The following is a 20,634-nucleotide window of genomic DNA, read 5'->3' as shown; positions in this document are numbered from 1 at the left end:
AGCTGATCTTTTTATGACAGTATCATTATATTCTGCACCATCTCTTTTCCTTCTCCTCTATGTACTCTATGACAGTATGTTTTGTCTGTATATTTTTGATTTGATTTATTATTTTCATGTATTGGGATATGGTGAAAAGTATTATTTCTTACGCGCTAAACAAAGCATGATGTTCATTCAGTACATAGGGGAGAAGAAAAGGAGAGAGCGCAGAGAAAGATCAACTTAATATAAGGTAGGTCCAATCAAAAGTGTGATAGCAGCAGGGAATAATCTGTGTTGCACAAGAAACAACTTTTTTCACAGTATAGCAATGATATAAGAATCATAGTATCAAAGAATACCCACAGTGCAGAAGGAGGCCATTTGACCCATCAGGCCTGCACTGACAACAATCCCACCCTATCCCCTCAACCCCATGTACCACCATAACCCATGTATTTACACTAGTGTTAATGTTAGCATCCTAACACTAAAGGGGCAATTTAGCATGGCCAATCCACCTAATCTGCACATCTTTGGACTATAGGGGGAAACCTGAGCATCCAGAGGAAACTCATGCAGACACGGGGGATAATAATATCCATAACAAATCAAATCAAAATATCTATACCCTAGTGTGGGGTTTAACGAGGAAATGATGAGATGGATGGATCAGGCCCCTCTGCTCTGGCCCCTGTGCTCTGGCTGGGGGCCAGGCCCCTGTGCCCTGGCTGGGGGCCAGGCCCCTGTGCTCTGGCTGGGGGCCAGGCCCCTGGCTGAGAGTCAGGCCGCTGGCTGGGATCATTCCCCTGTGCTGTGCCTGGGGTCAGGCCCCTGTACTCTGGCTGGAGCCAAGGCCCCTGTGCTTTGGTTGGGGTCAGGTCCCTGTGCTCTGACTGTGGACCAAGTCCCTGTGCTCTGGCTGGGGATCATTCCCCAGTGGTCTGGCTGGTGGGGGAGAGGAGTCAGGTCCCTGTGCTCTGGCTGGGGGTTAGGGCCCTGTGCCTGGGGCAGTCAAGCCCCAGTGCTCTGGCTGGGGGAGGGGGGTCAGACCCCTGTGCTCTGTCTGGGGTCAGGCCCCTTAACTGCTGGGGGTCAGGTCCCTGTGTTCTGGCTGGGGGTCAGGACCCTGTGCTCTGTCTGGGGGGTGGGGGTCAGGCCCCTGTGCTCTGTCTGGGAGGGGGGGTCAGGCCCCTGTTCTCTGTCTGGGGGGGAGGGGGGTCTGGCCCCTGTTCTCTGTCTGGGGGGGGGGGGGTCAGGCCTCTGTTCTCTGTCTGGGGGGGGAGGTGAGGTCAGGCCCCTGTTCACTGTCTGGGAGGGGGGGGTCAGGCCCCTGTTCTCTGTCTGGGGGGGGGGTCAGGCCTCTGTTCTCTGTCTGGGGGGGGAGGTGAGGTCAGGCCCCTGTTCTCTGTCTGGGGGGGGGTCAGGCCCCTGTTCTCTGTCTGGGGGGGGGTCAGGCCTCTGTTCTCTGTCTGGGGGGGGAGGTGAGGTCAGGCCCCTGTTCTCTGTCTGGGAGGGGGGGGTCAGGCCCCTGTTCTCTGTCTGGGGGGGGAGGTGAGGTCAGGCCCCTGTTCTCTGTCTGGGGGGGGGTCAGGCCTCTGTTCTCTGTCTGGGAGGGGGGGGTCAGGCCCCTGTTCTCTGTCTGGGGGGGGAGGTGAGGTCAGGCCCCTGTTCTCTGTCTGGGGGGGGGTCAGGCCCCTGTTCTCTGTCTGGGAGGGGGGGGTCAGGCCCCTGTTCTCTGTCTGGGGGGGGAGGTGAGGTCAGGCCCCTGTTCTCTGTCTGGGGGGGGGTCAGGCCTCTGTTCTCTGTCTGGGGGGGGGGGGTCAGGCCCCTGTTCTCTGTCTGGGAGGTGGGGGGGGGTCAGGCCCCTGTTCTCTGTCTGGGGGGGGGGGGTCAGGCCCCTGTTCTCTGTCTGGGAGGGGGTGGGAATTCAGTGTCAGTTTCACTTTGTTACAGTTCTATTGTGACGTCATTGGAAGTGACAGCTCTCCCACACAGTGCGCAGGCGCAGCCGCCACTGCGGAAGTGAGCGGGTTGCAGAGCTATGGAGCTGGTGAAATGGGAGCCTGGCCTTTGGCTCTTTTGTTTCTCCCTTCTGCCTAGATTCTTGTGCTGGGAGGTCACTTTCCCCTTTCGATCTATGTATTGTCAGCTGTCAGACTCCTGTGACTGCACCTTCCAGCCCAAGATCGACGGTAAGTAATCTTTCAGATCCTAGGATCTGTGTATCTCAATTCATGATGTGGAAATACCGGCGTTAACTGTGTTAATCTTACTGTGTCTCAATTCCCCCAGTGATAGTGGTGAGATGTTATTTTGTCGATTGAAATGTGGGTTGTGTCAATGTCTTTGCAACATAATCGTTTCGAGCCGTTTCTCATTTTAATTTCGCTGTCAATTTTTTTTGGGGGGGGGTGTCTTTTTTAAATGGGACCTCACAATGAGACAACTTGTCTTTAGTACTGTGAAGAATGATTCGACTGGTCAAGAACAGCAGTCTTAGAAAGAAGCTTGAGCAAACTACATTTGAGACTTTATTTTCCAGCCAACTCCCATCACAGGTTCCTTTTTCCGGGAGAGGTGACCAGCTTTGATTAGATTTGAGTCCTGCAGTCCTGAAGTGAACTTCAGACGTGACGTGCTACCTGTTATCATCATTGCACATTCCACATTCACAACACAGCCCATTTCTGCCAATATCTCAACTTCGCTACACTGAAAGCCTGACTCTGCCTTCCCTTACCTCCCATCATCATTTCTATAATGTCTTCCCAAACTGCCATCCTAACTGCAGATCCAAATGCAGCTACAGCACAGAATGAGGCCATTCAGCCTGCAGTGCCAGTACTGGCTCTTTTGAAGGGTAGTCATGCTTAGCCTGAAATTCTTGTTTTTTTTTGTCTGGAACCCTGCAAGTTCCTCATCCTCCACATCCCGCCAAACTCCCTGTCAAAATGATTTATGGCACAAGCTTCCATCACCTTTTCAGTTACTGTGTTTGAGATCCTGACAACAGTCTGAGTGAAACCATTAGAATCCCTATAGTGAAGAAGGAGGCCTATCGAGTCTACACCGACTCTCCGAAAGAGCATTTTACCCAGGCCCAGTGACCCCTCCCTGCCTTATCCCTATAACCCCCTGCATTTGCTGCAGCGAAGCCACTTAAATTAAACAACTTTGGACACTCAGGGGCAATTTACTGTTGCCAAACAACCTAACCCGCATATCTATGGACTGTGGGAGAAAACCAGAGGAAACCCGCATAGACACAGGAAGAACATGCAAACTCGACACAGTCACACAAGGCCAGATTTGTACCCGGATCCCTGGTGCTGTGAGGCAGCAGTGCTAACCACTGCTCCACTGTGCTGCCCTTGATGCTTGACTCACCTGCTGAAGGGGCAGCACTCTGAAAGCTCATGCTACCAGATAAACCTGTTGGACTTTAACCTGGTGTTGTGAGATTTCTTACTTGACAGTTTGTCTTTGCCTCCCTCTTGCCAATTATTTTAAATCTAGGACCTCTGATTATTGACCTTCTGGTGAGAGGAAATTTTTTTTATTTTTACTCTTATCATCTTGAAAATATCTTGATTAGTTACGCCATAACTATCTTTGCTTTCAGTTGAACAGTTCTAACTTTGCTAACCTCCTCATACCTGAAGCCTCATATCCTTGGTATCAACCAGATCAGTTGTTTTGTAGCCTCTCTGAGACCTTTACACTTCTCCTGAAATCTGGTGTCCAGCATCGTTCACAACACTCCAACTCAGGACTAACCAGTGGTTTATAAAGTCCCAGCATGATGTCTTTGCTTTTATATTCTGACCCTCTATTTAATAAACCCAAGTTAACCTGTATGCTTTTTCAAACACCCTGTTAATTTGCTGTGCCACCTTTAAGGATTTGTGATAATAAAAATTATCTCAATTTTACTGACAGTGGCGCAGTAAGACTGGGCAAGAAATTCAGAGGCCCAGGGCTAGATCTGGGGACCTGGGTTCAAATCCTGCCAGGGCAGATGGTGAAATTTGAATGCGGGGAGAATGTGCAAACTCCCCACAGCCGATGACCCAAGGCCGGAATTGAGCCTGGGTCCCTGGCTCTGTGAGGTAGCAGTGCTAACCACTGTGCCACCATACCATCCTCGATCTTAGTCAATCTCAGGCAGAGAGCTTAGAACACAACAACACCATTAAACCCTATCAATTCTCACCGTAGCAAGCCCTGAAAATCACAAGATACTATGGATAACTTTCACAAATCTAAAAATGGAGTGGGGGGTTTGGGTTAGGGGGAGGGGAGGAAGGGATCCTATTAATATGTTGGCTAATTGTAAGATTAATATTTTTGGGGGGATGTTGTAAGTTTGGGAATCTTATCTGCTCACCCATAATTCTGGCATAGACTGACCCCAAATCACTCGGGGGGGGCTACAAGGATTTGGAGCCGCACAGTGGCACTTTGGTTAACACTGCTGCCTCACAGCGCCAGGGACCTGGGTTGGATTCTGGCCTCGGGTCGCTGTCTGGAGATTGCACTTTCTTTTCGTGTCTGCATGGGTTTCCTCTGGATGCTCCGGTTTCCTCCAAAGATGTGCGAATTAGGTGAATTGGCCATGCTGAATTTATCCTAGTGTCAGAGGGATTAGCAGGGTAAATGTGTGGTATAACAGGAATAGGGCCTGGGTGGGATTGTGATTGGTACAGACTCGATGGGCCGAATGGCCTTCTACAGTACTGTAGGAATTCTATGATTGCAAATTCAATCTTAATCCTTGGCTATTCTTATTGTTTTAAAAAACTAAATGGTAGCATTGATTAGAAGATAGGAAATGGAGGTCAGCAAAGTGAGCGGCTAACATTGCATTTGAACTCTGCATCCCCTGTAGATCTGGAACTGGATTTGTGCCGTCATGTGTATGGGCAGCACCTGGCCAAGGAAGTGATTGTCAAGGCAGTAAAACAGTTTACGGAGACGCATTCTCCAGTGAAGCCTCTCGTCTTATCATTTCACGGCTGGTCAGGGACTGGGAAAAGCTACGTCACCTCTTTGTTAATGAGGAACTTATACCGGGATGGAATGAAAAGCTCTTACGTGCACCAGTTTGTGCCCACCTTACACTTTCCACATGCCTGCAAGATTGAGACCTACAAGGTAAGAGAGAGAGGCAAAAAAATCCACTTGTGTTTAACTGATTATCTTTCTGATAAGAAAGCCTGAATTATCTCTCTTGGGTAGATTGTTCGATTTTTTTAAGTCCTTTTATTTCTGAGGCTGTACTGAAAATGCTCCAGTTTAAAAGATTTGGTCTTCAATAAAAAATTAGCCACTCATTGAACTGAGGGTGGAAAATTATAGATTTCCTACAGCTCAGAAGGCTATTCAGCCCATCGCGTTTACAGCAACAACAGTCCTACCCAGGCCCTATGCCTGTAACCCCACGTATTTACCCTGCTAATCCCCCTGACACGAAGGGGCAATTTAGCATGACCAATCCACCTAACCAGGACGTCTTTGGATTGTGGGAGGAAACTGAACATCCAGAGGAAACCCACACAGACATGGGGAGAATGTGCAAACTCCACACGCAGCCATCGGAGGCCGGGATTGAACCCGGGTCCCTGGTGCTGTTTGGCAGCTGTGCTAAACACGGCGCCACCGTGCCGCCCAGGTGAACTTTCACACGCACACGGGGTGATGTGGTGGCACAGTGATTAACACTGCTGCCTTACAGTGCCAAGGACCTGCGTTCGATTCCAGCCTCGGGTGACTGTTTGTGCAGAGTCTGCATGTTCTCCCCGTATCTGCGTGGGTTTCCTCCAGGTTCTCTGGTCTCCCTCCACAATCTGAAAGACGTGTTGGTTAGGCGCATTGGTCATGCTAAATTCTCCTTCAGTGTACCTGAACAGTCACCGGAGTGTGGTGACTAGGGGATTTTCACTGTAACTTCATTGCAGTGTTAATGTAAGCTTACTTGTGACACTAATAAAAAATAATAAAAATAAGAGTCTGCCATGGCGAGAATTACTTTTCAGTGGGATATTCTGTCACAGGCTCGCTGTTTGAGTATGATAAAGTGTTTCAGTGCGGTTCTGGTTTGCTCACTCACCCCATTGTTAGATAATCAGGGTCCCCTGCCCGCCTGGCGTCGGGCCCCCTGCCCGCCTGGCCCCCTGCCCACCTGGCGTCGGACCCCCTGCCCACCTGGCGTCGGACCCCCTGCCCACCTGGCGTCGGGCCCCCTGCCCGCCTGGCCCCCTGCCCACCTGGCGTCGGGCCCCCTGCCCACCTGGCGTCGGGCCCCCTGCCCGCGTGAAAGACACAAACATGCAGAGAGCTTGACTCACAAGCATCAAAATTCAAGATCAATTTGAATGATATCAAAGAGAATTGGAATAGTCTGTGCTCTGGCTGGATCTGGTTTGAATTTTGTGTTGAGCAGATGGAAGCAGTTAGAGATTACCCGTTTGAGGTAGTCTTTCCTGACTCGCTAAACTGCCGTCATTTCCTTAGTTATACAGCAGAGGCTTAGGGATCCTGCAGCGAGTAACTCACCACCTGTCCACCATCCACACGGCACGAGCCCGGAGTGTGATGGATTTGCCTGGATGGGTGCAGTAAGAAATTTGACACCAGCCAGGATGAAGCAGCCTGCTTGACTGGCACCTCATTTACAAACACTCACTCCCTCCACCACCAGCACTCAGTGGCAGCCGTGTGTACCATCTACAAGATGCACTGCAGACACTCATGAAGGCTCCTTAGGCAGCACCTTCCAAACCCACAACCACCTCCATCTAGAAGGAGAAGAGCAGCAGATACATGAGAACACCAACACCTGGAGGTTCCCCTCCAACTCACTCACCATCCTGACTTGGGAATATATCAGCCGTTCCTTCACTGTCACTGGGTCAAAATCCTGAAACTCCCTCCCTAACAGCACTGTGGGTGTACCTACACCACATGTTCTGCAGCGTTTCAAGAAGGCAACTCACTACCACCTTCTCGAGGGCAATTAGGAATGGGCAGGAAGTGCTGGCCTAGCCCGCCACACCAATATCCTATGAATAATTCTTTTTAAATGTGACTTGCAAACTGTTTACTCGAGACAAAACTACAGAATACCCCGGCGATTGAAGAAAAGATTTGTTACTACTGACAACAGATTTCCTATACTGACAGAAGTGACAGTGGCACATGGAGGAATTAGGAAAATATTTTTTACAGAGTGCTGTTTGTATAAATAAGTGTAAAGTGGAGGCTCTACCTTGATTTTTATCCTAAAAGAAACTGCAGTAAGGGGTGTAACACCCAAACGGAGTCCCCCCACCCCCCCCCCCGCCAACCCGGTCAGTCAGCTCAATGCTAGTGGGTTCCTACAGGTCATTTCCAGACAGATGGATATTCCCATTACACATAAACAGCATGTCTAAAAAAATCATTACCTGCTCCCTTTCCAATGTTGACTTTCCTGACATCTTCTTTGTGTCTTCCAGGAGATTGTATGGCTGTGAGAGACAGGGTGGAGCAGGAAGGAATTGGGGGTGTGGGCAAAGTGTTTAACCATGCCACTCTGGCCATCGTGGTGCCAGGCAAACCCGATAAACAAACTGATCCTTTCCAGCCCATCAATTTTGTATTTTGATCTGATTGACTTTGAGTGTCAGTCTTACCCGGCCATTTCACATAATTGACTCATTACTAAGGGACGTGTGTGGGTAAGAATAACCATCAAGTCCTGAATTGGGATTTGAAAGCAGAGCTTCTGGCCCAGAGGTAGTCACACTACCCACAGACCCTGCTTATGTGACTGTGTCAAATTCAATTAACTCTTTTATGAAGTGCCTTGTGTCTTTTTAAAACTATGTTAAAGGTGGCACAGTGGTCAGGACTGCTGTCTCACAGCGCGAGAGATCCGGGTTCGATTCTCAGCTTGGAAGATTGTCTGTGCAGAGTCTGCACATTCTCTTCGTGTCTGTGTGGGTTTTCTCTGGGCGCTCCGATTTCTTCCCACAGTCTGAAAGACGTGCTGGTTAGGTGCATTGGCCGTGCTAAATTCTCCCTCAGTGTACCTGAACAGGTGCCAGCCTGTGGCGACTAGGGGATTTTCACAATAACTTCATTGCAGTGTTAATGTAAGCCTGCTTGTGACATTAATAAATAAACTTTAAAAACTTTTAAATTTAATTAAATATACATTGTTGTTGAATTGGGGCAGCACAGTGGTTAGCACTGCTGCTTCACAGTGCCAGGGACCCAGGTTCGATTCTAGCCTCAGGTGACTGCCTGTGTGGAGTTTGCACATTCTGACTTTCCTCTGGATGCTCCAGTGTTTCTTCCCAATGTCCAAAGATGTGTGGGTTAGGTTGATTGACCGTACTAAATTGTCCCCTTAGTGTCGGGAATTAGAACTGTAAACATGTGAGGTTACCGGGACGGGACCTGGGTGGGATTGTTGTCGGTGCAGGCTTGATGGGCCAAATGGCCTCCTCCTGCACTGTAGGGATTCAGTGAAATTGTGTGTATGGATTTAATTTTGAGCAGAATGAGGGTGGCACTAGCGATACACTCCCAATCATAAACTCCAGCAAGTTCCACTTTTGGATAGTGATGATTTTTCTCAAGAATTCTATTTGGTTTCTATAATTTGAATATCAACCTTAGCTGTAATAACTTTGTCTTTGTAAAGTGCAGTAAATAAGTCTCTCAATTGACAATCAGTCCTCGCTTTACATTGTTTCTGTTGCAGATGTGACACTGATGTGGAAACTTTATATTGTTTTTGTCTTTTCAGGAACAGCTGAGAAGTTGGATTGTTGGTAACCTGACTGAGTGCAGCAGATCAGTGTTCATATTTGATGAAATGGATAAACTGCACCCAGGTTTAATTGATGCAATCAAACCCTACTTAGGACATTCGCACGTTATGTATGGAACAAATTATCGAAAGGCGATATTTATTTTTGTAAGGTAAGTGATAAGAATTTACAGTGTGCACTGTACGTTGGTAATAACAACACCTCAACAACACTCAAGAAACTCAACACCATCCAGGACAAAGCAGCCCATTTGATTGGCACCCCATCCACAAACATCCACTCCCTCCACCACTGGTGTACAGTGGTAGCAGTGTGTACCATCTACAAGATGTACTCCAGGAACTCACCAAGGCTCCTTATGCAACATCTTCCAAACCCAAGACCACTACCATCTAGAAGGAGAAGGGTAGCAGATACATGGAAACACCACCACCTGGAAGTTCCCCTCCAAGCCACTCAACATCCTGCCTTCGAAATATATCGCCGTTCCATCACTGTCACTGGGTCACGGTCCTGGAATTCCCTCTCTAACAGCATTGTGGGTGCACCTACATGGCATGGACTGCAGTGGTTCAGGAAGGCAGCTCACCATCACCTTCATAAGGAATGGGCAATAGTTGCTGGCCCAGCTTGGCTTGGAGGGGAACTTCCAGATGATGGTGTTCCCTTGTGTCTGCTGCCCTTGTCCTTCTAGATGGTAGTGATCGTGGGTTTGGAAGATGTTGTACAAGGAGTCTTGGTGAGTTCCTGCAGTGCTTCTTGTAGATGGTACACACGGCTACCACAGTTCATCAATGGTGGGAGTGGATGTTTTGTGGATGGAATACCCATATTCCAGGAATGTTTTTTTTTGAGAAATTCTAATGCGCAAGCACACAGACAAGGTGACAGTTAATGTTACGATGTTGGATTTTGAATTGATGAAGTAAGATGGCACAAATGAAGTTCTCAAAATGTGGATGAGTTGAGGCTCTCACAGTTGTAACTTTGAGCACAAGGTGTTGCTTCTTTATTGGAGATGCTGACTGGGGAGGGGGAGAGTCTGACAGGTTCATCAAGAAATTGCTCATCCTCCTCATTTGGTTGAATTAAATGGTTGAGGGGAGGAAAATCTTATTACTGGCCACGTGCATGAAACATGCAGTTAGGAAATCACACAAACTTGCAAACCCAGGAGCGGGAGTAGGCCACTTGGCCCCTCGAGCCTGCTTCACCACTCAATAAAATCTTGGCTGACCTGCTTATTACTTCAACCCCACATTCCTGCCTGCCAATAACCTTTCACCATCTTGTTAATCATGAATCTTATCTGGCTCTAAATCACCAAAGATTCTGTTTCCCCAGCCCTTTGAGGAAGAGTCCCAGAGACTTTCAACCCTCTGAGAAAACATATTTCACCTCATTATCTCTGCCTTAAATGATGTGGCTTTGGACTGGGGTGAGCACAGTAAGTAGATGAGTCACTCAACTGATGAAAGAATGGCGCTGCGAGAGCTGTGCTACCCAGTAAACCAGTTGGACTTTAACCTGGTGTTGTGAGGCTGCTTACTGTCTTAAACGAGCAACCCTTTAGTTTTAAACTGTGACCCCTGGTTCTAGATTCTCTCACAAGAGGAAGCATCCTCTCCACATCCACCCTGTCGAGATCCCTGAGGATCTTAAAGGTTTCAAAGAACAAAAAGAATATGGCACAGGAACAGGCCCTTCGGCCCTCCAAGCCTGCACCAATCACGATGCCTGCCTAAACTAAAACAGTACGCACGTACAGAGTCCATATCCTTCCATTCCCGTCCTATTCATGAATTCCACCATCTAGTTGCCCCTTAAATGCTGCTATTATACCTTTCCCACCGCCTCCCTGGGCAGCTCGTTCCAGACATTCACCACTCTCTGTGTAAAAACATTTGCCTCACACATCTCCTCTAAACTTTTCCCCACGCACCTTAAACTTGTATCCCCTAGAACTTGACTTTTCTATCCTAGGAAAAAACACCTGACTATCAAGTTTGATGAAGTGCTTCCTCTTCTAAATTCCAGTGGGTACAAATCTAATCTTGCCAACCTTTCCTTGTGAGATCACCTACCCATTCCTGGAATTAGTCCAGTAACCCTTCTCTGAACTGCTTCTAACGTATTTACATCTTTCCTTGAATAAGGAGACCAATACCGTGCACAGTACTCCAAACATGGTCTCTCCAATGCCCTGTACAACTGAAGTATAACTTCCCTATTTCTATAATCAATTCCCATCACAGTAAAAAAAAAACATTTTATGAGCCTATCCAATTGCTTGCTGTACCTGTACATTAGCTTTTTGTGATACGTGCACTAGGACACCCAGATCCCTCTGTACCTCCAAGCTCTGTAATCTCTCACTTTTTAGATAATATGCTTATTTTTTATTCTTCCTGCCAAAACGGACAATTTTGCATGTACCAGATTATACTCCATTTGCCAGATTTTTGTCCACTCACTTAGCCTATCTATGTCCTTTAGTAGCCTCCTTACGTCCACTTCTCTATTTACTTTCCTACTTTGTGTCAGCAGCAAATATAATAAATGTACCTTCAGTCCCTTCATCCATGTCAATGATGTAAATTGTAAAAAGCTGGGGACCCAGGACAGATCCCTGTGGCGCACCATTCATCAAATCCTGCCAACTAGAAAAAGATCCATTTATGCCAACTCTGTGTTAGCTAGCCCATCTTCAATCTATACCAACATGCTACCCCCTGCATCACAAGCTTTTATTTTACACCATAACCTTTGTCACACAAGTTTCAAATTATGTTTAATTTTTAAAAAAAGCCCACTTAATGCACGTCTATCAGTTTTTATGAGACTGAATTCACATCTCCAAAAAATCATTGTCTTATTTCAACAAAACTGCTGCTGCACTTTATCTAAAATCACCAGATGTAAAATGAGGTTTACTTTAACACATACGGAACATACGTGTCAAATCTTTTAGATCAATGGCAAGGTAATTTTTTAATCTTTAGAAACACAGTAAAGGTTGCCAGACTTCTTTCTGAAGAAGTCATTGATGGAACTGTTATGGCAGTGAGGTGTGAATGTAGCAGCTAAAGGAAGTGTAACTTGACAGTCACCCAGCAACATTCAAAACAAACAGCGGATTGGCTTTATCATAAATAGCTGATTGCTGTGTAATATGTGTGGAGTCTTAGAATCTTACAGTGCAGAAGGAGGCCATTCAGCCCATCAAGTCTGCACCGAACACAATCCTACCCCAGCCCTATTCCCATAACCCCATGTATTTACCCTAGCTAGTCCCCCTGACACTAAGGGGCAATTTAGCATGGCCAATCCACCTAACCCACATAGCACGGTGGCACAGTGGTTAGCATTGCTGCCTCACAGCACCAGAGGCCCGGATTTGATTTCTGGCTTGGGTCACTGTCTGTGTGGAGTTTGCACGCTCTCCCTATGTCTGCGTGAGTTTCCTCCGGGTGCTCTGGTTTCCTCTCACATTCTGATAGATAGTCTGGTTAAGTGTATTGGCCATGCTAAATTCTCCCTCAGTGTACCCGAACAGACGCCGGAGTGTGGCAACTAGGGGATGTTGACAGTAACTTCATTGCAGTGTGAATGAAAGCCTACTTCTGACACTAATAAATAAACTTTAATTTTTGGACTGTGGGAAGAAATCCATGCAGACATGGGGAGAATGTGCAGACTCCACGCAGACAGTGAGCCAAGCCGGGAATCTTGTGGTGCGGTGGGTTAGTGTCGCTGCATCTGAGCCAGGAGCTCTGGATTCAAGTCCCACTCCAGGATTTGATGGCCTAGAAGTTGCGTTCATTATGTGGCCAAATAGGTTGAGTGTCAACATGCAAATCCCTGCAAACACTGCAGTACCTGATGGTAAGAGCAGGAGGAACTCCTGTAGAGTGGTACTCTACTCCTGTAGAGTAGAGTAGACTAACTACCTGTTCCGGGAGTTACTAGCTTTGTGAACAGATGAAAGTCTAAGTGTGGAGAGAGGAATGGAATGGAATTTAATGTTATACGTAGCTATTGATGGCAAAGTTCACACATCTCACTGTCTTCTGTGCACATAATTGTGTCTTGTAATCAGCAATGCCGGAGGTGAGCAGATAAACCAGTTGGTGCTTGATTTCTGGAGGAATCGAAAGGACAGAGAGGAAATTATGCTGGAAGATTTGGAGTCCAAAATATCCAAGGCAGTTTTCAACAACCAACACAGTAAGTCATCATTATTTCCAAAGAAGAATATTCATAATGGTGTCCTCATGCATCAGTCACTGAAAGTAAACGCACAGGGGATTTTCACAGTAACTTCATTGCAGTGTAAGACTACTTGTGAATAATAAATTTTAAAAATGGTACAGCAGGCTGGAAAGAAGGCAAATGGTATGTAGGCCTTCATAGCAAGAGGATTTGAGTATAGGATGAAGGATGTTTTACTGCAATTGTGTAGGACTTGGATGCGGCAACACCTGGCGTATGTGTGCAGTTTTGGTGTCCTTATCTGAGGAAGGACGTCCTTGCTATAGAGGGAGCACAGCGAAGGTTTACCAGGCTGATTCCTGGGATGGCAGGTCTGTCATATGAGGAGAGACTAAGGCGGCTAGGATCATATTCACTGGAGTTTAGAAGAGTGAGATGGGAATCTCATAGAAACTTATAAAATTTTAACTGGGTTAGACAGAGTAGATTCAGAAAGAATGTTCCCAATGATGGGAGTCCAGAACTAGGGGTCATAGTTTGAGGGTAAGGGGTAAACCTTTTAGAACTGAGATGAGAGAAATTTCCTCACCCAGAGGGTGGTGAATGTGTGGAATTTACTCCCTTAGAATGTAGTTGAGGCCAAAACGTTGTCTGTTTTCAAGAAGAAATGAGGTATAGCTCTTGGAGCTATGGATATGGGAGGGAACAGAATATTGAATTTGATGATCAGCTATGCTCGTGATGAAGGGCGGACCATGCTTGAAGGGCCGAATAGCCTACTGCTGCTTCTAGTTTCTATGAGTGTCAGTATTGTTAATGCATCTTCTTCATTTGGTAGTATATGTTAGACTAAGCCTGTAATAGCAACACTGAATACATGTTAATGACAATTTATTTGTCACATAAAAACCAATGAACAGGCCTTGTGTTTATCCTTTCACAACGTCTAGAATCCCTACAGTGCCAAAGGAGGCCATTCAGCCCATCAAGTCTGCACTGACCACAATCTCACCCAGGCCATATTCCCACAACCCCATGTATTTACCCTTCTAATCCTTTGACACTAAGGGGCAACTTTAACATGGCCAATCCACCTAACCCGCACATCTTTGGACTGTGGGAGGAAACCAGAGCACCTGGAGGAAACCCAGACAGACGTGGGGAGAATGTGCAGACTCCACACAGACAGTGACCCGAGGCTGGAATTGAACCCAGGTTCCTGGCGCTGTGAGGCAGCAGTGCTAACCATTGTGCCGCCGTGTCTCATCTCTGGTCCCAGAACACTGTCCCGTCTGCTTCCAGCAATCAGGCAGTGCACATTCTGAAACACTCCTTATTCCAGTGGGCCCTGGCCGCACAATGTGCAGGAGGGAGTGAAAATGTTTATAACCTTGCCAAGCACTCGACCGTCTCCAGTTGAGAACGTAACACGGTGCTACTGCGTTGATTGTAGAATTCCCATTCTTGTTAATGGTATCCTAGTTGATGTCACAGTTGTCGAACTCTGATAAAAGTACGGTGCAAATGTGTTCAGCCAGCTTTGAGGGTTACTGTGGATTTAGGCCAGTTCTGATGGACCCTTTCTCCAGTGCAATCATCACCTACATCTTCAGGGTGGGTTTAGGACAAAGGGGCCCAAAGATGCAGATCTTTACCAGGGGGTCACAGAGCTCCGTGTTATGTCTGGATACATGGTGGTGAAGGAAGAGGACATGAACTGCGAAGTAAAGTGTCTCTACAATAAACCTGAGATTTGTTTGTATTTAATGCAGAAGGATTTGACAAATGCAGTGTGATAATCAGCTTATCTTTTCCTTTGCAATATATTTGAAATGTGTGGTTAGGATCTTTCACATTGAAAGCTAAACAGGCTCTGTATCACCTTGCAATAGTAACATTGCACAAAGAAGTAGGATAGATCAGAGTTTTTAAAGTTTATTTATTAGTGTCACGAGTAAGGCTTACATTAACACTGCAATGAAGTTACTGTGAAAATCCCCCAGTCGCCACACTCCGGCACCTGTTCGGGAGAACTTAGCACAGCCAACGCACCTAAGCAGCGCATCTTTGGAGTGTGGGAGGAAACTCGAGCACCCGGAGGAAACCCACGCAAACACAGAGAAAACATGCAAACTCCACACAGTCACCCAAGCCAGGAACTGAACCTGAGTCCCTGGTGCTGTGAGGCCACTGTGTCACCATACCGTGGGTTTCGTAGGCTGGAATTTTCTGGCCTTCTTGCTGGTGGGATCTTCCATTTCCCCGTGGCAGGGGGGTGTGTAGAACAGGAAATCCTGTTAACAGTAGCGGGATTAGAAGATTGTTGCTATAAATCAATAGCAGACCACCAGTGCCGCCACAAAACATGCCATGGGGATTGGAGGGGGGGAATACTGAGACTCATTGGATAATTCTTTCAGCAAGCCAACACAGGTAAGAAGAGCCACATGGCCTCCTGTGTTATTCCATGATTACACTGCCAGATCCTGTTTCCATTACTGAATGTGCAGCTCATGGGAAGTACTGATGCTTACCATAGATCCCCTACAATACAATTCAGCCCATCAGGTCTGCACTGACTCTGCAACAGAGCATCTTACCCAGGCCCACTTCCACTGCCCTATTCCTATAACCCCAATTATTTACCCCTAACCCCCCTAATCTACACACCTTTGAACACTAAGGAGCAATTTAACACAGCCAATCCACCTAACCTGAGCATCTTTGCATTATGGGAGGAATCCGGAACACCCGGAGGAAATCCATGCAGACACTGGGAGATGAGGGGCGGCAAAGTGGTTAGCACTGCTGCCTCACAGCTCTCGGGACCAGGGTTCAATTTCAGCCTCCCTGTGTTTGCGCGGATTTCCTCTGGATGCTCCGGTTTCCTCCCACGGGCCAAAGATCTGCTGGTTAGGTAGATTGGCCATGATACATTGCCCCTCAGTGTCTGGGGGATTAACAGGGTAAATACACGGGGTCACGGGGATCGGGCCTGGGTGGGATTGTTGTTGGTGCAGGCTCAATGGGCTGAATGGCCTCCTTCTGCACTGTAGGATTCTATGAATGTGCGGAGTCCAGGCAATCAGCCAATGCTGGAATTGTACCCGGGTCCCTGGCTCTGTGGGGCAGCAGTGCTAACCACTGTGCCACCGATGCTATTGACCTACATCCTACCTCAATCACTGAAAACCCTCAGTGTCATTAATGATGCCTGTAAACTCCTGGTTAGTTGGGTACTTGCGCACCTGGGCTGCTGGGCACCACTTCTATGGAAAGCATTGATTTTGGTCAACCAAATATTTGTTTTATTGTAGCTGAAAACTAGCCTGATGGATTTTCTTGTTTGCCGCACGGTAACCTGTATTCCTGTGTTTTGTTTTGCAGGCGGGTTTTGGAATTCCGACATTATAAATGAAGAACTGGTAGATTATTTTGTACCGTTTCTACCCTTGAAGCTCATACATGTCAAGGAGTGTGTGAGGAGCGAGATGCTTTCCAGGGGGATTAAACCCAGAGATGATATCGTCGCAGAAGTGGCCAACTCCATGAACTTCATCCCAGAAAAAGAGAAATTATTTTCTCAAACCGGCTGCAAAACTGTAACTGCCAAATTGGACTTCTCCTTGTAACTTAAAGGGAATCTTGTCTCAGTGTTTGTGTCAGAATACAATTGTATATCAGTGAGCACCATTGTCTCTTGGGGGAGAATGGGAAGGGTACGATTACTTGTTTAAGTAATTTGATGATATACGGTTAGCTTCCGAAATAGTGTCCTGTTTTAGGGACAAGTTATTGGTCCAGAAGAAAGAAATAATTTAACTTGCTGGACATTTGTTTTTAAAGCATTTACTATATCCAAGTGTTGACTTGTTTTGGGGAATTATTGAAAATCAGATCTGAAAGGTTGAATATAGGTCCAAACCCTACAGGTTTTCAAATCCCACAGAGGGACGGAGTGCTTTATTTCTAATCCCCAGCAGACAGGGTGGTGAGAGGGCAGCTGTTTGCTTTGGCATGTCAATCGTTGATGCTGTCCATGCAAAAATCTGCAGACTACAAAGAGATGATTTTGCACACATGTAAAGAGCAGAAGCCTAAAGGTTGACCAGAGAATGCAGGGTGTAAATTTAATGATTGGTCAAGTTTCTCCATTGTAAGGCCTGGTTTTTCAAATTTTCCACATAAACCCCTTGAGAGCGGATTCTGAATAGGAGAGATTTCTTTACAGTAAAATTGTTGAATAGAGAAAGGTGGATATTTGGGGGCAGTGATTGGAGGCAACCTTCGCTCTAAGCTGACCCACAATTTAAAAGTTTTGCAAAACCCGTCCCCTTTACGTTACTGCACGTGCACAGCTGTGTTTTAAAAATAAAAGCTTAAAGGACCTGCACGATTAAACAAAATGTTGCCCACCAGATTAAAGAGATTATGTTGGTACAGAACAGTACAGTTTATAATCACCCAAATGGATTCTCACCACCACCCAAACCATCAAAATGAAATCATTCCGCTTTCTCAATATAGATGGAGGAAAGCAGTATTATTTTATTTCCCTTTGACTGGTGTTGGATTTAGTGACAGAGGTTGGTCAAGGTACAATGCACAATGGCCTCCATGGGTTAACCATAGGAAGGAATTACTGTAAATTAAATAGCAGCAACTTGCACTTTGTACAGCAGTTTTTTTTTAACAAAGCAAACCTTCTCAGGCACTTTACAAGAGCAGAAGTTGAAGAGCGGTCATTGAACTAGGCTTTGGGGCTACTTGAAGGTAAAAAGAGGGAAGGGTCGAGTGAGTGGATCCTCAATGTAGCCACCAAGTCAGGGCACTCAGCAATGAGTGGATTTATTATCCCACTGACAGGAGCGGCCAAGATGGGAAATTGAAGCAATACGAAAGGAAAATACTCCAGATGCTGCAAATCCGTAATTAGAAAGAAAATGCTGGAAATACTCAGCAGGAAAGGCAGCATCTGTGGTGTGAGCAACACAACTAATGTTTCTCTCCAGTGACCTGCTGAGTGTTTCCAGCATTTTCTCTTTTTATTTGGGAAATTGCAGCTATGTGTTTGGAGCTGCCCACTCGGAGGCAGGAATCCCCGTAATGCTTTGATGTAAATCTATCTTAATGCAAATACTGTGTGGTTTTCCCATCAAAAAAAAACAGGTGGTAGTTCTTCACCTGCTGGGTCTTCCATTCCCAGACAGCTACAAAACCCAGCATGTCACTCAGTATTGGAATTCCATGGGTGAGATAGACATTGCAAATTATTTTAAAACCAGCAGAGACCCGCTGTGGTGACATTTGTAGTGACATTAGTATCTTTATTGCGACTGTATCTCACATCCCTATGAATTGCATCCCTCTCATTGCCACACCCATCCCGTTCCTTTCATACCTCTTGTATCCCCATCACATTCCCCATTCTGTTCCTTCTTCCCCCGGCCCCCAGTGCACCTTGCCATACCCGACTCACCTTTTTGCTGTGTTGTTTGTTTTATTTATTCATGGGACATGGGCATCGCTGGCTGGCCAGCGTATATTGCCCATCCCTAGTTGTCCTTGGAGGGTATTTGAGAGTCAACCACATTGTTGTGGATCTGGAGTCTTGTATGATCCAGACCAGGTCAGCAGCAGGTTTCCTTCCCTAAAGGACATTAGTGAAGCAGTTGGGTTTTTCCAACAATGGTTTCATGATCATTAGATTCTTAATTCTGGATTTTTAAAATTCAAATTCCACCAGCTGCTGTGGCAAGTTTTGAACTGGGGCCCCAGAACATTAGTTAAATTTCTGGATTAATAGTTTGGCCATTGCCTCTCCTTTTGGTGGAACCATGGTTACTGTAATCCTTTGCTTTGGATGCCCTTGATGCGCTGCAGAATTGCAATCGATGTGACGTTCTTTATCCGTTGTTCTTTTGGCTTTTTAGTGAAGTGAATCTATTGCCTTTCACCCTGCAGGGCAGGCCAGGATTGAACAGCCTGTTGTCTAATGCAGACCAGTCCGAATGACACCCCCCCACTTTGAAATGGTGAAAAAAACACTTGGTGCTTTGATTCGGGGGGAGGGGGAGGGTAGGCAGGAGTGGAAGGGGAGCTGTGTAATAATCATACAGCAAACATTTCAAAGCTTGGTTTCAAAGTTAACATTTCCGAATCTTCCCACTTTCAAATTTGGATTTCTGTTTTTTCCGAAATTGCTTTTTTGTTTAATGACTCAAGTCCATACAAACTTGAACAGTTTATCACCAAAGTATATTGTGTCTTTATGATTTCTAAGATTTTTTTTTAAAAATCTTTACTATTTAAAACTATTTGTTATTTTGACTGCGGATTCATATTGATAGGAGAAATGAGCAATAATATTACCATTAATATTTTCTGTCTTTGTAATATCAATGTTGAAAGGTTAACAAGTAATTTGTGAATTGTAAACATTTTTATAAAACTACTGCATGTTCAAAGTGGCAAAATCTGTCTTTTATAAAGGAAATTATGGGATATGTTTGTGTCGTTCCCTCCCAGCACAAGATTCTGGATTAGCATTTTAGAGTGGCCCCAGTTCCTGCTTCTGTTTGTGATCATAGGGATTGAATCATAGAAAGTTTACAGCACAGAATGAGGCCATTCAGCCCATCGTGTCTGCACCAGCCAAAAAATGAGGCACCCAGCCTAATCCCACTTTCTGGCACTTGGTTTCTAGCCCTACAGGTTACGGCACTGAAGGTGCACATCCAGATATCTTTTAAAACGAGTTAAGGGTTTCTACCTCTGTTACTATAGTGCTGAGCCCAAAATAAAATTGGACAATTGAGATTAAAGAATTGGGCACTTGAAATTAAACCACAGGCACTCCAGCAAATAGCCTGCAGAAAATCAGACCTGGCCAAAGTTTGAATATACTGAACTCAGACAGGCTGCTGGGGCATGTCTGGATCCACCCTATCAATAACCCATCAAGTTATCATTGCACCTTCTTGACATTCCCCAGCCCATTGTCTGTGGCCGAGATGGGGCCAGACGCCAAGGCATCCAGGGTGGGTTCAGGTATCCTGTCAACAGTCATCAACTGGACCATTGGGTGCTACACCCCCCCCCCCCCAACTTTCTGAGGCCCCATTGGTAGAAGGCCAAAGGCAGGTGGGAAAAACGTAAGGCTACGGGGGATAAAATTTGGCATTACAGAAACCTTGGGAGCGAAAACAGAAGATGACTGAGACTCGACCAGACCGGAGAAGGAAGGAAGCAAATGAAGAAATGGCCAGCAAGAATCACCTTCGTGAAGATGAACCAAAGGGACTCATGGACCAGATCGACGGGCTACCAAGCCATCTTTGTGGATAGTATCCCGGTTGTCTCTTGTATACATCGTGGGTAATTTACAGATTAACTATATTTAATAAAGTTTGTTGCATTATATCCGTGTCTATACTTTGTTCTCATTAATAAAGGGGCCTGGGTAAAACTTTGATTAAGAAGCTGGTTAAAGTATCTGAATTGGACAGATACAACACTACGTATTCGGGTAGTGAGTTCCAGGCCCCCCCGTGCCCCCTTCTGAATGAATAAAGTTATCTTCCACTCTAACTCTTAACCGATCATGTTGAATCTGTAA

At 46.2% G+C, this 20,634-nt stretch overlaps 1 protein-coding gene across 1 annotated transcript; it reads left to right on the top strand.

The window, feature by feature from the left end:
• Positions 1-2,000: 2,000 nt before the first annotated feature.
• On the top strand, positions 2,001-20,398 carry LOC145358267 (torsin-2A-like). Its single transcript, XM_080212143.1, has 5 exons — positions 2,001-2,177; positions 4,874-5,139; positions 8,780-8,955; positions 12,904-13,031; positions 16,404-20,398. Exons 1-5 carry the CDS (start codon positions 2,027-2,029, stop codon positions 16,646-16,648), a joined length of 966 nt encoding a protein of 321 aa, XP_080068269.1. The 5' UTR covers positions 2,001-2,026; the 3' UTR covers positions 16,649-20,398.
• Positions 20,399-20,634: the final 236 nt, after the last annotated feature.

The sequence above is a fragment of the Carcharhinus amblyrhynchos genome, chromosome 25, assembly GCF_965287045.1.
Source record: "Carcharhinus amblyrhynchos chromosome 25, sCarAmb.v2.hapA, whole genome shotgun sequence".
Taxonomy (NCBI): Eukaryota; Metazoa; Chordata; class Chondrichthyes; order Carcharhiniformes; family Carcharhinidae; genus Carcharhinus; species Carcharhinus amblyrhynchos.
Note: the sequence above shows the minus strand (reverse complement) of the source record. Positions and strands in the feature narration are given on the sequence as shown.